Source organism: Spermophilus citellus, assembly GCF_964194105.1.
Source record: "Spermophilus citellus genome assembly, chromosome: 8".
In the NCBI taxonomy this organism is placed as follows: domain Eukaryota; kingdom Metazoa; phylum Chordata; class Mammalia; order Rodentia; family Sciuridae; genus Spermophilus; species Spermophilus citellus.
Genome location: NC_138189.1, coordinates 29,787,952 through 29,804,489, shown reverse-complemented (window position 1 = coordinate 29,804,489; position 16,538 = coordinate 29,787,952). Strand labels below are relative to the sequence as shown.

Here is a 16,538-nt window from a genome sequence, read left to right as displayed (position 1 = left end):
ATTGCCAGTGTCCCCTGGGGGAGTGTCACCTTGGCCAAGAATTGATGTTATAGAACGTTCCTGGGAGGAAGGAAGGTCAAGAGACTAAGAGCAGGAACATAGCTTAGGAACTGGTACACCAAATCTTACTTCTACCTCTTATTGGCTACCTGTTCTTGGGCACTCTGAGCTCCACCTATTGTCTGTAAAATGGAGAAAGACCATTGTACTAACTCCATTGGGTTATTATGAGGAATGTAAAGTACCTCGGGCAGTGAAAGACCCTTATGAACAGTGATGACTGAATGAAGACCAGGTTGGTTTGATGATAATTGTATGTTTTGAATTACTGGTTTTAGGTTATAGTTGTGGAGCTCTATATTCCTTTATAATTAATTGCCAATAGCTGTATTTTATAAAATTTTTCATTTCTCCAGCAAGGAGCCTTTATTGAATGCCCACTGTGTGCTGGGTGCTGTGCTAGAGCAGGACATGCACAGACCCTTGTCCTGGAGGAGCTGAGTCTGTAGGAATGGAGACAGGTGCATGAGGCCTTGTGGTGCACAGTCTAAGTGGCTGTAGAGGAGGTGAAGACCGGAAGCTCTAGGGACTCTGTGAGGCCAGCAGAAAGTCAGGGAGGTACATGGAAGAGGCTCCATCTGGAGTGGACATTCAAGTGGCAGGGGCTGGTTGCAGGCAGAAAAAAAAAAGTGCAGGAGAAAAGGTGCCAGACATGGAAGTATGGGATGCACCTGGGGATGGTTGGTCTAGGGGACTAAGTTGACACTGTGTTCCTCCAGGAAGGATCTGCTCTGTGTTTTATTTTAACAATTTAAAGTGGATCCCTAAAGAGCACCAGGAAACTTTTAACTGGCTGTACCGTTAAGACTGTCTCCTGTCACAGTCTGTACTTCAAGAATGTGCGGCAGGCTAGTTGTCAGTAGCCCATGGCTGTTTTTTTTGCCATCGTAAGGTTTCCATGTGCCCTTGGGGCTCTTGCTGACATCTCAGGTATCAGCTTTGTAGAGGTGCTGCCCTTTCTGTACCCACATTTGCCAGAGGGCTGGTTATTCCTGGTCAGTCTGGCCCTGTCCTGTTCTAATCCCTTCCTTTCTAGGGGCCAGACCTTGACATGTGCCTTTTGAAGGTAGCCAACATCTGGCCTATATACTTCTGCATTTTGTGATTTGACTAGTCTGGCTAAATTTCTTCTAGATTATTAAAGTGGCCTCCACTGTTTCTGAAGCACAATATATAGCATGGTGGGTAAGAGTGTGGTTTCTAAAATTTGACTTTCTCTTCAGATCCACACTTATTTGCTGTATGACGTCAGGCCAGTTATTTAGTTTCTCTGAGCCTCAGTGGCCTCATTTTTAAGACAAGGAAATTAATAGTACATACATTGTAAGGTTTTATAAAGATTAATTGAATTATATAAAAAATTCTTAGAATACGAAGTGTTAGCTATTTTCATGACTTATCGCCACCACCAAACACCTGTTTGAGGCATTACTTTTCATACCTTGACCTTAAAGCTTTCTTCTTTTGATGCAGTAGTCTGATTGGATTGAATAGTCTAGATTAAGTCATCTGAAAATTCAATTGGAATTGAAGGTTTTCTCTTCCCCAGGGCATGTATGTTCCAGGCATCTCTTAGCCGAGTTCCAGGCAGATGTGGCTAAGCATGAGGTGGGAGATGCGTGTTTTACAAAGAAGCCTAATGCTGTAAAGTCAAGCAGAGCATCATTAGCAGAAGCCGTGGTTTATTTCTAGCCAGTTAATTACATTCTAAAAGTGATAAATCACGTTATTCTAGTTAGAGATGTGTTGTCCTTACATGGTCGAGGGTCCTGAGTGCCTGCTGCCTAACATTCACAAAGTCCATTTGACAATTGGAAGTTGTGTTTTTTTTTTCATTTAACCATTTTTTTACATTATAGAGGAGAGATGACTTTTGCTGGCATTTCAGTTAAATCAGTTCTATTTCCTCCTTTTCCTTCCTTCCTTAGTCCAGTGACCCCCAGCACCCCTGGGAGCCCACCTGTGAGTCCTGGGCCCTTGTCACCAGGAGGTACCCCAGGGAAGCATGTCTGCGGCCACCATCTACACACAGTGGGTGGAGCTGTGGAGAGAGATGTGTGTCAGCGGTGTCGACACAAGCGATGGCACTTCATAAAACCCACCAACAAGTCCAGAGAGAGCCGGCCACGGCGCCAAGGGGAAGTCACTGTCCTCTCTGTTGGCAGGTACGGTCCCTTGTGTCTTTTGGAGGGTCCGGGACATGGTTGCATTTGGGTTCAGATTTGTATATAGCTGTAAATGTGGAGTCTGTTCTCCTAAGCCTGGCTCAGATGAGATCTGTGGACTCTTAGAGGTGTTTTGGTCTGAGTTCTGTGTTTCCAACAGCAGAAGAACCCTAAAAGGCAGTTATTGCTAGATCAGATGGGAGATGTATTAATTAAGTTAAATAATTAATTACTCACTTTATAACAGATGGAACTCAGAATCTCAACTACATACGGAGTAGACATTTCTATTTCACGTATGGAATCCAAAGCAGGCAATTGGGGAGGTGGCTCTTCAACTTGTTGTCCAGAGTCCCAGGCCCCTTCTGCTGTGACTGTGTCAGATCTGTGAGCAGGAGAAAGGTCATGGAGGATTGTTCCTGGGGGTATTTAGTGAGAAAGGCCTGGGAGTGCTTCATATCATTGTGGTTCACGTTCCCTGGCCACAAATCACTTGGTTACACCTAACTGCTAGGCAGCTGGAAATGTTATACAATCATGTACCAGGGAGACAGATCAGGTCAAGCATCTGCCACATAAGACCCATATGAATTGTGATTGTTGCTTCATTCTTTTTTCTTTCTTCTTTCTTCATCCTGGCGGTCTCAGTCTTAAAGTAGCATTTACTGGTGACCCATATGTGATCCAAAGATCTTGCAGTTTGAGGAACAAATGAGTCTGACTTGACATGAAGCATTTTTGCAGTCTCTGCGGTTTGGGCTCAGGTAGGAAGTGCACTGCTAACAATACACTGCAAAGACAGTTGGAGCCTAGAGGTGAAGATTATATGTGGGAGTCAGGTTGGGAAGCTCTTAGCAAAAGTTGGTAGTAATCCTTCTTTCTCAAATGACAGACCTCTGGGAAGTATAGCCCAAGCCCATTGCTTCTACCTCACTTGAGTCCTGGCACCACTGCTTACAAACTATTAACCTGGTCCTGTGCCTCATGTCCCCCTCTAAAGTGAGAATGACAGCCATACTCATCTCATAGGGTTGCTGTGAAGACTAGACGAGATGACTCAGGTAAAGGTTTCATAACAGTTTTGAGCATGTTGACTATCTTCATTATTATTATTTTTATTTTTATTCAGTTGAGTTTCAGCATGTGTTGCACAAGCCAAGAGGAGAAGACCGAGGGCTGTTTGCCACAGCAAAACAGTACAACTCATGACCACAGTGTTTTATTAAGAGGCAGAGTCATGGGAATTTATGAATGCAGATGAATGAGAACATGGACAAAGTTCATTTTGTTTGCTTAAAAAAAAAATCTGCTGAAATTTTCAACTCAGGTTTGACTTGACTTTTTGAAATTTCCCAAACCCAGCTCTCTTGGATATTGGGTACTATGAGCACTTAATGGTCACAGGCTGTGTTTCAACACATGTTGCTTATGAGTCTTCCCATTTGGCAGAATAGCTTTGTGTTTATAACTTTCTCCTGCTCTTTCTTTCACTTCCTAGAGTCTTCCTCCTCCTCATGGTTGGTGAACACATTTTGGACAAAGAAGGAGAATTTATTTTAGATTGTTTTTGTGGAAATTAAAACCAGAACTAGAAAGAAGCTATTATTAAAAGACTAGGGATTTAATGATAATGCTCTAAAAAACAGTCAAATTAAGTTAATTACTTTAACTTCTCCTTTAATGAAAATCTCTTCTTCAACTTCTTTAATTTTTTCTTTAGGCCTTATTGAAAATTAACTCAAATTTGTTTTTAAAAAACAGAAATAAATCTTCAACCCAACACCAGCTAATACTGATAAAATGCATTATTAGGGTTCTTTTGGCTGTGTGTGTGTGTGTGTGTGTGTGTGTGTGTGTATAGCACTGACAGGTGTATATTTTTGTGAGATAGTTATCTACTGACCATTCCGGCTATGTCAGTTTAGTTTTTTTTTTTTTTTTATTGGTTGTTCAAAACATTACATAGTTCTTGATATATCATATTTCACACTTTGATTCAAGTGGGTTATGAACTCCCATTTTTACCCCGTATACAGATTGCAGAGTCACATCAGTTACACTTCCACTGATTTACATATTGACATACTCATGTCTGTTGTATTCTGCTGCCATTCCTATCCTCTACTATCCCCCTCCCCTCCCCTCCCCTCCCCTCTTCTCCCCTCTTCTCTCTCTACCCCCTCTACTGTAATTCATTTCTCCCCCTTGTATTATTTTTCCCTTTCCCCTCACTTCCTCTTGTATGTAATTTTGTATAACCCTAAGGGTCTCCTTCCATTTCCAAGCAATTTCCCTTCTCTCTCCCTGTCCCTCCCACCTCTCATCCCTGTTTAATGTTAGTCATCTTCTCATGCTCTTCTTCCCTACTCTGTTCTTAGTTATTCTCCTTATATCAAAGAAGACATTTGGCATTTGTTTTTTAGGGATTGGCTAGCTTCACTTAGCATAATCTGCTCTAATGCCATCCATTTCCCTCCAAATTCTATAATTTTGTCATTTTTTAATGCAGAGTAATACTCCATTGTGTATAAATGCCACATTTTTTTTTATCCATTCATCTATTGAAGGGCATCTAGGTTGCTTCCACAGTCTTGCTATTGTGAATTGTACTGCTATGAACATCGATGTAGCAGTGTCCCTGTAGCATGCTGTTTTTAGGTCTTTAGGGAATAGACCCAGAAGGGGAATAGCTGGATCAAATGGTGGTTCCATTCCCAGCTTTCCAAGAAATCTCCATACTGCTTTCCAAATTGGTTGCACCAATTTGCAGTCCCACCAACAATGTACAGGTGTACCCTTTTCCCCACATCCTCGCCAGCACTTGTTGTTGTTTGACTTCATAATGGCTGCCAATCTTACTGGAGTGAGATGATATCTTAGGGTGGTTTTGATTTGCATTTCTCTGACTGCTAGCGATGGTGAGCATTTTTTCATGTACTTGTTGATTGATTGTATGTCCTCCTCTGAGAAGTGTCTGTTTAGGTCCTTGGCCCATTTGTTGATTGGGTTATTTGTTATCTTATTGTCTAATTTTTTGAGTTCTTTATATACTCTGGATATTAGGGCTCTATCTGAAGTGTGAGGAGTAAAGATTTGTTCCCATGATGTAGGCTCCCTATTTACCTCTCTTATTGTTTCTTTTTTTTTTTTGAGAATTTTTAATATTTATTTTTCAGTTCTCGGCGGACACAACATTTTTGTTGGTATGTGGTGCTGAGGATCGAACCCGGGTCGCAAGCATGCCAGGCGAGCCTGCTACCGCTTGAGCCACATCCCCAGCCCCTCTTATTGTTTCTTTTGCTGAGAAAAAACTTTTTAGTTTGAGCAAGTCCCATTTGTTGATTCTAGATATTAATTCTTGTGCTATGGGTGTCCTATTGAGGAATTTGGAGCCCGACCCCACAGTATGTACGTCGTAGCCAACTTTTTCGTCTATCAGATGCCTTGTCTCTGGTTTGATATCAAGCTCCTTGATCCATTTTGAGTTAACTTTTGTGCATGGCGAGAGAAAGGGATTCAGTTTCATTTTGTTGCATATGGATTTCCAGTTTTCCCAGCACCATTTGTTGAAGATGCTATCCTTCCTCCATTGCATGCTTTTAGCCTCTTTATCAAATATAAGAAAGTTGTAGTTTTGTGGGTTGGTTTCTGTGTCCTCTATTGTGTACCATTGGTCCACCCGCCTGTTTTGGTACCAATACCATGCTGTTTTTGTTACTATTGCTCTGTAGTATAATTTGAAGTCTGGTATCGCTATACCACCTGATTCACACTTCCTGCTTAGCATTGTTTTTGCTATTCTGGGTCTTTTATTTTTCCATATGAATTTCATGATTGCTTTCTCTATTTCTACAAGAAATGCCATTGGGATTTTGATTGGCATTGCATTAAACCTATAGAGAACTTTTGGTAATATCGTCATTTTGATGATGTTAGTTCTGCCTATCCATGAACAGGGTATATTTTTCCATCTTCTAAGATCTTCTTCAATTTCTCTCTTTAGGGTTCTGTAGTTTTCATTGTATAAGTCTTACCTCTTTTGTTAGGTTGATTCCCAAGTATTTTATTATTTTTGAGGATATTGTGAATGGAGTGGTTGTCCTCATTTCCATTTCAGAGGGTTTGTCGCTGATATACAGGAATGCCTTTGATTTATGTGTGTTGATTTTATATCCTGCCACTTTGCTGAATTCATTTATTAGCTCTAATAGTTTCTTTGCAGACCCTTTTTGGTCTGCTAGGTATAGAATCATGTCATCTGCAAATAGTGATAATTTAAGTTCTTCTTTTCCTATTTTTATGCCTTTAATTTCTTTTGTCTGTCTAATTGCTCTGGCCAGTGTTTCGAGAACTATGTTGAACAGAAGTGGTGAGAGAGGGCATCCCTGTCTTGTTCCAGATTTTAGAGGGAATGCCTTCAATTTTTCTCCATTCAGAATGATGCTAGCCTGGGGCTTAGCGTAGATTGCTTTTACAATGTTGAGGTATGTTCCTGTTATCCCTATTTTTTCGAGAGTTTTGAACAAAAAGGGATGCTGTACTTTGTCGAATGCTTTTACCGCATCTATCGAGATGATCATATGGTTCTTATTTTTAAGTCTATTGATATGGTGAATAACATTTATTGATTTCCGTATATTGAACCAGCCTTGCATCCCAGGGATGAATCCTACTTGATCATGGTGTACAATTTTTTTGATATGATTTTGTATCCGATTCGCCAGAATTTTATTGAGGATTTTTGCGTCTAGGTTCATTAGAGATATAGGTCTGTAGTTTTCTTTCTTTGAAGTATCTTTGTCTGGTTTAGGAATCAGGGTGATGTTGGCCTCGTAGAATGAATTTGGAAGTTCTCCCTCTTTTTCTATTTCCTGAAATAGCTTGAAAAGTATTGGTATTAGTTCCTCTTTAAAGGTTTTGTAAAACTCTGCTGTATACCCATCCGGTCCTGGGCTTTTCTTAGATGGTAATCTTTTGATGGTTTCTTCTATTTCCTCAATTGATATTGGTCTGTTTAGGTTGTCTATATCCTCCTGTCTCAATCTGGGCAGATCATATGACTTAAGAAATTTATCGATGCCTTCACTATCTTCTATTTTATTGGAGTATAAGGATTCAAAATAATTTCTGATTATCTTCTGTATTTCTGAAGTGTCTGTTGTGATATTGCCTTTTTCATCCCGTATGCTAGTAATTTGAGTTCTCTCTCTTCTTCTCTTCGTTAGCATGGCTAAGGGTCTGTCGATCTTATTTATTTTTTCAAAGAACCAACTTTTAGTTTTATCAATTTTTTCAATTGTTTCTTTTGTTTCGATTTCATTAATTTCAGCTCTGATTTTAATTATTTCTTGCCTTCTACTTCTTTTGCTGTTATTTTGCTCTTCTTTTTCTAGGATTTTGAGATGAAGTATGAGATCATTTATTTGTTGGTTTTTTCTTTTTTTAAGGAATGAACTCCATGCAATGAATTTTCCTCTTAGAACTGCTTTCAATGTGTCCCATAGATTCCAATATGTTGTGTCTGTGTTTTCATTTATCTCTAAGAATTTTTTAATTTCCTCCTTAATGTCTTCTATAACCCATTGATCATTCAGTAACCTATTATTCATTCTCCAAGTGATGCATGATTTTTCCTTCCTTCTTTTATCGTTGATTTTCAGTTTCATTCCATTATGGTCAGATAAGATGCATGGTATTATCTCTACTCCTTTATATTGTCTAAGAGTTGCCCTGTGACATAATATATGATCTATTTTTGAGAAGGATCCATGTGCTGCTGAGAAAAAAGTGTAACTGCTTGATGTTGGGTGGTATATTCTATATATGTCAATTAAGTCTAGGTTGTTAATTGTGTTATTGAGTTCTATAGTTTCCTTATTCAACTTTTGTTTGGAAGATCTGTCTAATGGTGAGAGAGGTGTGTTGAAGTCTCCCATGATTATTGTATGGTGGTCTATTAGACTCTTGAACTTAAGAAGAGTTTGTTTGATGAACATAGCTGCACCATTGTTTGGGGCATATATATTTATGATTGTTATGTCTTGTTGGTGTATGGTTCCCTTGAGCAGTATGCAGTGTCCCTCTTTATCCCTTTTGATTAACTTTGGCTTGAAATCTATTTTATTTGATATGAGTTTGGACACTCCTGCTTGTTTCCGAAGTCCATATGAGTGATACGATTTTTCCCAACCTTTCACCTTCAGTCTATGTATGTCTTTTCCTATCAAATGCATCTCTTGTAGGCAGCATATTGTTGGGTCATGTTTTGTGATCCATTCTACTAGCCTGTGTCTCTTAATTGGTGAGTTTAAGCCATTAACATTTAGGGTTATTATTGAGATATGGGTTATCCTTCCAGCCATATTTGTTTATTTATGTTACTGAATATGGTTTGTTTTCCTCTTTGATTATTTTACCCCCTTTACTGTCCTACCTCCCACTGTTGGTTTTCATTGTTATTTTCCATTTCCTCTTCCTGTAATGTTTTGCTGAGGATTTTTTGGAGAGATGGTTTTCTAGCTGCAAATTCTTTTAACTTTTGTTTATCGTGGAAGGTTTTAATTTCATCTTCCATCTTGATGCTTAATTTTGCTGGATACACAATTCTGGGTTGGAACCCATTTTCTTTCAGTGTTTGAAATATGTTATTCCAGGATCTTCTAGCTTTCAAAGTCTGTGTTGAGAGATCAGCTGTTATCCTGATTGGTTTACCCCTAAATGTAATCTGCTTCCTTTCTCTTGTAGCTTTTAAAATTCTCTCCTTATTCTGTATGTTGGGCATCTTCATTATAATGTGTCTAGGTGTGGATCTCTTATGATTATGCACATTCGGCGTCCTGTAGGCTTCTAGGATTTGGGATTCTGTCTCGTTCTTCAAGTCTGGGAAGTTTTCTCGAATTATTTCATTGAATAGATTGCTCATTCCTTTGGTTTGGAGCTCTGTGCCTTCCTGTATCCCAATGACTCTTACGTTTGGTCTTTTGATGTTATCCCATATTTCTTGGATGTTCTGCTCATGGTTTCTTAACAGTCTTGCTGATCTGTCTATGTTCTTTTCAAGTTGAAATACTTTGTCTTCATTGTCTGATGTTCTATCTTCTAAGTGTTCTACTCTGCTGGTAGTATTCTCAATTGAGTTTTTAAGTTGGTTTATTGCTTCCTGCCTTTCTAGGATTTCTGTTTGTTTGTTTTTTATAACCTCTATCTCCCTGTGTAGTTGATCTTTTGCTTCCTGGATTTGTTTATGTATTTCATTGTTGAAGAGATTTTTCATTGTCTGATTTTGCTGTCTAATGTCTTCCTTGAGACTCCAGATCATCTGAAGCATGTATCTCCTGAATTCTTTATCTGACATTCCATCTGCTGCAGATATTACCTCTTCTAACGTTGAGTTGACCTGCATTGTTTGTGGTCCTTTCTTTCCTTGTCTCTTCATACTGTTCGCGTTTCTTTCTGCTTACTGAGACTGTTGTGTTATTGAATTTTCCCCCTATATATTTGTATTACTCTTGTATAGTTGCAAAGTCTCCCGCGCAGGCACGGGCAGGGGCTCTGCTCCTCCTCCAATTGGGGCGCTGTGCCTACCACATCGGCAGGCTGCTGGGCCTGTTCTGCTGGTTGGTAGCAGGTGCGCCTACCTTGCAGGCGCGTGGGGCGGCTCTGCCACTCCCAGGTTGCTGGGCCTGACCTGCTGGTGGGTTGCAGGTCCAGCTACCTTGCAGGCGCGGGGGGAGGGCGCACACCTATTTGTATTTAGACAGTTACGCGAAATGGAGGACGTAATGCTTGGGATGAAAGTTGGGGGGAAGGGGAAGGTAGGTGCTCTTGAAAAGAAAGAAGGAGAGGGAGATAGATAGCATAGAGGAGAATGGAAAGAGCAGTAAAACTTGGAATGGGAGAGAGAGAGGAAAAAGGGAGAGAAAAAATTAAAATGAAATAGGAAATAAAATTAGGTCTTAGAGATCCATTTTCTTCTCTTCCCGTAGGCAAAGCTGTGCCCTCCGGGCTGAGTTTTTCCCTCAATATGTCAACAGCAATCCCTGTAAGGCGGTTCCTGGGAGTCTCTCAATCCTGTTGGTCCAGAGCTGTTTCATTTCTACGGCCCCTCCTCCCCTTCCTCCTGCCAGCCAGCCAGGTCCTGCTCACCGGAGGCAGTTCCCCAAGGATTCTGTTACACTTTCAGCCCCACCGAGTGCTCTATTTCCCTAACTACTGAGCACTCTCGCTGTCATTCATCTAAGCCCCAGTGCTGTGGAGCTGTGGTCTGGGAGTCAATTGTTTAATTTTTCCGGACCCCTTTGGTGGGCACTCCTTCGGAATCTGGTAGCTAAGACCATTGGTGTCGCTGCTGGTGGTAATAGGAGTTGGGGGTCGAGGATCCCCTCTACTTCCCTCAGCCCCTACAGTCACAACCACACTGCTGGCGGTAGGAGGAGTTGGGGGTCTGGAGTGTCCTCTGTTTCCCTCCGCCCCTACTGTCACACCCTCTCAGTTCGCGGTTGGGGGATTTGGGGGTGTGGAGTCTTCTCTGCTTCCCTCTGCCCCTACAGTCACGCCCTTGTCACTGCCAGTAGGGGGAGTTGGGGGTCAAGAGTCCTTTGGCCCTTACGGTCACACCCACGGAGAGATTTTGAAGTTTCCCGGTTGTTTGTATCTGGTGTGGGTGGGAGTCACACACCTGCTAAAGTAGATTCCGCTGGGAAGGAATCTCTTTGGCCGAACTTTGGTGACTTCCCCTCTCTGCTATGGCGGGCCCCTGGCTCCTTGCCGGAGTGTCCGAAGGGAGGGTGGAACTGGCTTGTGTCTGGTCTGACACAATCTCTGGTTTTAGTTCCCAGTTCGCTATTTCGTAAAGGGTTGGTTAGATTCCCTTCACGCTGTCTCGGGGTGGGGGAGTCGTTCGCCGGGTGGGCGGGGCTGTTAGTAGAGCCGGGAGGGCACGGGCTGTCTGCTGGGCCAGGCGGGGACACTTCTCGCTCCGCCGGGCCGCCGAGGGCTGCCTGTAGAGCCGGGCAGCTGCGGCCGTGTGGCTACGAGCCTGGCAGGCGTGGTGGCCGTTCGCAGAGCGAGAGCAGGGCCCCCCCGGGACGGCGGGATGGCGGGTGCCGTCTGCGGGTTTGGGCGGGTCGTGCCGCTCTGGGCCGCCGGCCACTTGCAGAAGCGGCTGGTGGCTGCGGGACTGGACCTCCGCTCCCGCGTGGCCGGCCAAGATCCACTTCTCTGGGACAAACTGACACTTCTAATAAACCTACCAATTCCCGGCAGGTCCCCTCTTAACGGAATTTTGCTAGAAGTTCCTCAGTAGGTAGACTGCCGCTGTTCCAATGGGTCTTTCTGATCCCGTTAATGTGGAGACATTGGAATCGCTGCTTCCTCGCCGGTGGCCATGTTGGATCCCAGTTTTTTTTTTTTTTAATATTTATTTTTTAGTTGTAATTGGACACAATACTTTTATTTATTTATTTTTAAGTGGTGCTGAGGATCCAACCCAGGGCCTCGCACATGCTAGGCACATGCTCTACTGCTGAGCCACAACCCCAGCCCTATGTCAGTTTAGTTTTAAATCAGTTGTGCTTTTATTAGCGTTCTGTGGTTAAAAAAAGCTGATGATAAAGCTTATGTCATTGTCAGAAACCACAACTGTGAGGCTGTTTAATACTTGAGTACCTGTTTTAATGCAGTTTGCATGCTCTATAAAATAATCAGTGTTGTGTATGATGTGGTTGAATGAATCAGCTGGAAAGTTGGGCAGAGGACTACAGGATTTGCTGCTGGGGAATGCCCCTCTTATTGAATGTTTCTCATTGCTGTTCCAACTTCTGGTTGAGTTTGTTTGGGGTCCTCTGTGTAGACTTTTTTTCTTTCTATATTAGGGATTGGACTTGGGGGCACTTTACCACTGAACTACATCCATAGACAGTTTAATTTTAATTTTTAAATTTTGTGGCAGGGTCTCACTAAATGCTAAGGCAGCCTCAAACCTGTGATCTTCCTGCCTGAGCCTCTCTAGTTGCTGAGAGTATAGACATGTACCACCATGCCTGTCTAGATAGACTTTTTTTTTTTTTTTTGAGGTGCTGGGAATTGAACCCAGGTCCTCACACTTGCTAGGCAAGCACTTTATCACTGAGCTACAGCCCCAGCCCTAGATAGATAGATGGTTTTTGATTCACTCATGATTTTTACTCAAAGCTCATCAGCTCTTCTTTTTCCGCTTCTAGGTTTAGAGTTACAAAAGTGGAAAACAAGGCAAACCAGAAGGAGCGGAGAAGTTTGATGTCTGTTAGTGGGACGGAGAGCGTCAATGGAGAGGTGCCTGTAACACCTGTGAAGAGAGAGCGAAGTGGCACAGAGTAACAGGTGAGCTGTAGTTTTAGTGACATTGGGGTTAAGGTGATGCATGGTACTGAGAGCCTCCCTTTAGTTTGTGGTCACATAGGAATGACATTTGGCAAGGAAATGGGAAACCTTTCCTGAAAGTGGTAAGGCGAAGGGACCCTGTGTATGATTACTTGTCTGCCCAGAGCTTCTTGTAAAAAGGCTGCAAACTTGATAACTCCAGGGATTTGGCCTGCATAGTAATGAGCACAGAAGATTATACACTAGGCAATATGGAGTGGTGGAGACTGTAGCAAACCAGAAATCACATCAGTCATTGGTAGGGCCTGCATTAGACCTAATGTTGCTATATCTTCTTAATTCAACAAAAAGTAAAATCCAGACTTTAAAATGTGAAATTACCACTGGTTTTTAAATGTTTGTGGCTTATAAAATTTCCTGTAAAAAAACCCATGCAGGCCAAATGATACATATTCTTGTCATCATTTCTAGGTAAACTGTGCTTTGAAAAAGGCTGGAGTGAGCAGATCAATGCTTTTTCCTTGAATTGGAAACCAATTTTCTTTGATGTGTCACATCAAAGAAAATACCCTCAACAGGAATATTACTCTCAGTACCCTCAGTAGGAACATTACTCTGAATTGCCCTCAGTAGCATTATAATTGTTGCCAACAAATACTTTGAAGAAATTAAAGGGCAAAAATGAATGCTTCTTGGTTTGGCAATTTTAATTTTGGAAGGCATGGCTTTAAAATCACAAAATCAAACCCTGTGATAACTTGATCCTGGCTTAGCTTTCCTTTTACTCTTTTCTTTCTGTTTCCCTTTTTATGCTTATTATATGTGAAGGGCAAGGGGTTGGCCATGCTATCAAAGTATCCAAGGAGCTGTCCGAATCTGAACTTGAAGACAGAGTGTTTACAGTGTACAGAGGGAGGGAAGGTGGGGTGGGGGAGGCTTGGCCTTGAAGGAACAGAGAAGAGGCAAAGTTGCATCTGAGCCCTGGAGCCAGGCTGCCAGCTTCAGATCCCAGTTCACTGCTCACTAACCCAGGATTTGGGCACGGAGCTGCAGCTGTTTCCGCCTCACTGGCAAATGGAAATGACGCTATCTCAAGGGGTGGCAGTGAGATTTCTGGGGACTGACCAGGAAGCCCAGGCTTGGCACACTGGCAGTGCTTGGTGAGTACTGCTGAGTGCTGTGAGTTAGCTCCCTTTGGTGGGTGGTGGGATCAGTGGCATTTGGGTTGAAGTTTCTCCAATAATCTGCCAGGCTCAGAGGAGTAGATGTTCTGGAAGTAATTAAAGAGTTGTGCTCCTGAATCCTCTGGGGCAAAGGGGCTCTGACAGCTTTGGCTTTCTCCTGCTGTTCTTTCAGGCTTGCCTTTGGGGAGATCTGCCCTCTTTCCCTAGATTAGGAGCCAAATGGGACCTTATTTGAAGAAAAGAAACAGTTTAGTAAAGTCTGTCTTTGGCCTTGGGGCCAGTTACTGGTGACCTTGGGAAGGGAGCCAGGCAGGAGCAGGATGATGTAGTGGATGATAATAGCAGCCAGTGTTAATTCAGTATCCTAGTCTTCTAAACATTGTGCTGGTATATATCTCCCGTGTCTCCACTACAAACATCTCCTAAGGGGGTCCATATTATCATCCCAGTTTTCCAGATGAGGAAACTGATGTACAGGAAGGATAAGTTACATACTGAAAGTCACATAGCTGGAAAGAGAAGTCAAGATTTGAACCTAGGTCTCTGACTATAAAGTCAATTACACCCACCCTTCCATCCACAGAGGATGCTCATTAAGGGGACTGTTTCCACTGATGATTGAGAACAATGGTCTAATATGGTAGCCACCAGTCACCTATGGGTATTGAAATTTAAATGAATTTATATCAAAAGACTTTACCCTAGTCATATGTCAGGTGTTCAATAGCCACAGGCGAGAATCTCCCCTGTTGAATAGTACAGAAGTAGAACATTTCCAGCATAAAAGAAAGTCTTATTGAACAAAGGAAGTGGCACCTCTGTATTAGATTTGGATTACTGAGTGACCACGGTAACTTAAGAGAAGTATTTTGATTAAAGTAAAGGAGAACTTGCCTCTCTGGGAAGAGAAGCATCTGGCTATTCAAGTCTAAGGTAGGAAAGGACCAGCAAAGAATGCCTGGGTTTTGATGACAGTGTGTGACAGGTTATCACCTGGATGGCAGGTTAGGCAGGTTATGAGATGAAGCTCAGGTTATAAGAATGTGGCTCAGTCTCAGGCAGGAACTATAAGACCCATTAGACCTAGTTCTAAGTAGATTCTGGCTAAGGCTTGGGAAGGTTAAAAGAATTAAGATTGCTCAGGTGGCTTTCTTGGCCCAAATTCTGTCTGTATTTGACTCCAGGAACTTGATCTGATCATCTCAAGTCCTGACCACATGTAACTGGTTTACAATTTGATAATCTCTGCAAAGCCAACTGTCATCTAGCAGGATATTGCATTTGATCAGAAGACATGGGTGAATTCAATGTGAACTTCACCGTTTGAAAATTGTACTTAACAGCCCTTACCCCTTTTCTCCTTGAATGTGAAATAAAGATAGAAAGTCATGGATTTAAGGCAAGTGCCAAGGGAGTATTTAGACTATAACTGGCTCTCCTTAAAAGATAGTCACACTTCTTGTGCTATCCCAATCAGCAGAGGCCTAGACAAGAATGCATTCTCTGAGCCTCCAACTTGCTGTAATTAACTTTGAAATTAAAAATCTTTAATTATGGAAATTTTCAAGCTCAAAGTCAGAGAGAATAATCTTATGAATGCCCATGATCCATGGAGTAAATTAATTGTAACTCAGCTTTTGGAGTTTAGTACATGGCTTGTCTTGAAAGGCCATTCTATGTGTTAATTTCTCAAAAGAAGGTCGTAAGCACAGAGGTTAAACAACTTGTTTAGAGTTACCAGTAAGAAAGTGGTAGAATTTATCAAACCAAGTCAGCTTGGTTTCAGGAGTCACAGACTTCATTTAACTGGGTCCAGGAAAATCAGGTCCCTGTTCATGTTGGAACCTACTGGGTGACCCTGTGAGACTACCCCAATAGAGTATGGATTTTGAAAAAGGAAGAAAGCGAATATTCACTGACATTTAAAAGAAATTATATATTTATTAAGATTTTTCTTATATTTCTTATCCAAGGAAGAGTGACTGGAAAGTTTAATTTGACTTGATTTTCCAACTAGAGAAACCTGAAATTTTTCTGACTGGGTCAAAATGTCTGAATTTAGGCCGAATCAGATTTGTACCAGAATTTAACTAAAAAAGTAGGAAAGGGGTGTTATGTGACTTTTATATAATTGGATAATAGTTGCATTTTTTTCCTGAAAGAAGTTTAGTTCAAATGTGGAATTTTATCTAAGCTATTTTCCTGGAATGCTTTGACTATAGAATAGGTCCAAATGCAAATGTATTCAAATGCAAATGTAGATCCACCCATTGGTTAGTTTTCCTTTCCCTCCGTCCCTCCCTCCCTTCCTTCCTTCCTTTTTTTCCCTTTTTAGGTGGTTTTAATGGAAACTGAACTGAGTACAGTTGGTCCCAGGTATCTGTAGATTCCACATCCATGGGTTCAACTAACTGTGGATCCAGATATTTTTTCTTCTAATTGAATCTATTCCAAGCACATACACACTTCTTTGTCATCATTCCCTAAACAATATGGTGTAACAACTATTTACATAGCATTTACATTGCATTTGGTATTACAAGTAATCTAGAGATCATTTAAAGTTTATAGGAGGACCCATGTAGGTTACATGCAAATACTGTACCATTTGATGTCAGACCCTTGAGCATCCATAGATTTTGGTATCTTTGGGGTCCTGGGACCAGTTCCCCCATGGATCCCAAGGAATGACTGTGTTCTAAATGGAACTGTGTCAATATTGGGGCAGGAATTCTCTCTCCCCATCTTTCCTTTGCTCTTTTAAAAACAA

The 16,538-nt window shown here is 41.7% G+C and overlaps 1 protein-coding gene across 2 annotated transcripts in view; it reads left to right on the top strand.

Annotated features, from left to right (window-relative positions):
* RELL1 (RELT like 1) overlaps nt 1–16,538 on the top strand; it is a 71,227-nt gene that overhangs the window by 42,798 nt on the left and 11,891 nt on the right. Inside the window, exons 5-6 of one of the 2 annotated variants that reach the window (XM_081303279.1) lie at nt 1,989–2,225; nt 12,446–12,584. In XM_081303279.1, coding sequence (XP_081159405.1) covers nt 1,989–2,225; nt 12,446–12,581 — 373 coding nt within the window. In that variant the 3' untranslated portion in view covers nt 12,582–12,584. Of the gene's footprint in view, nt 1–1,988; nt 2,226–2,873; nt 4,120–12,445; nt 12,585–16,538 lie in introns of those variants that run through there. The other variant, XM_081303280.1, reaches the window with a different exon arrangement.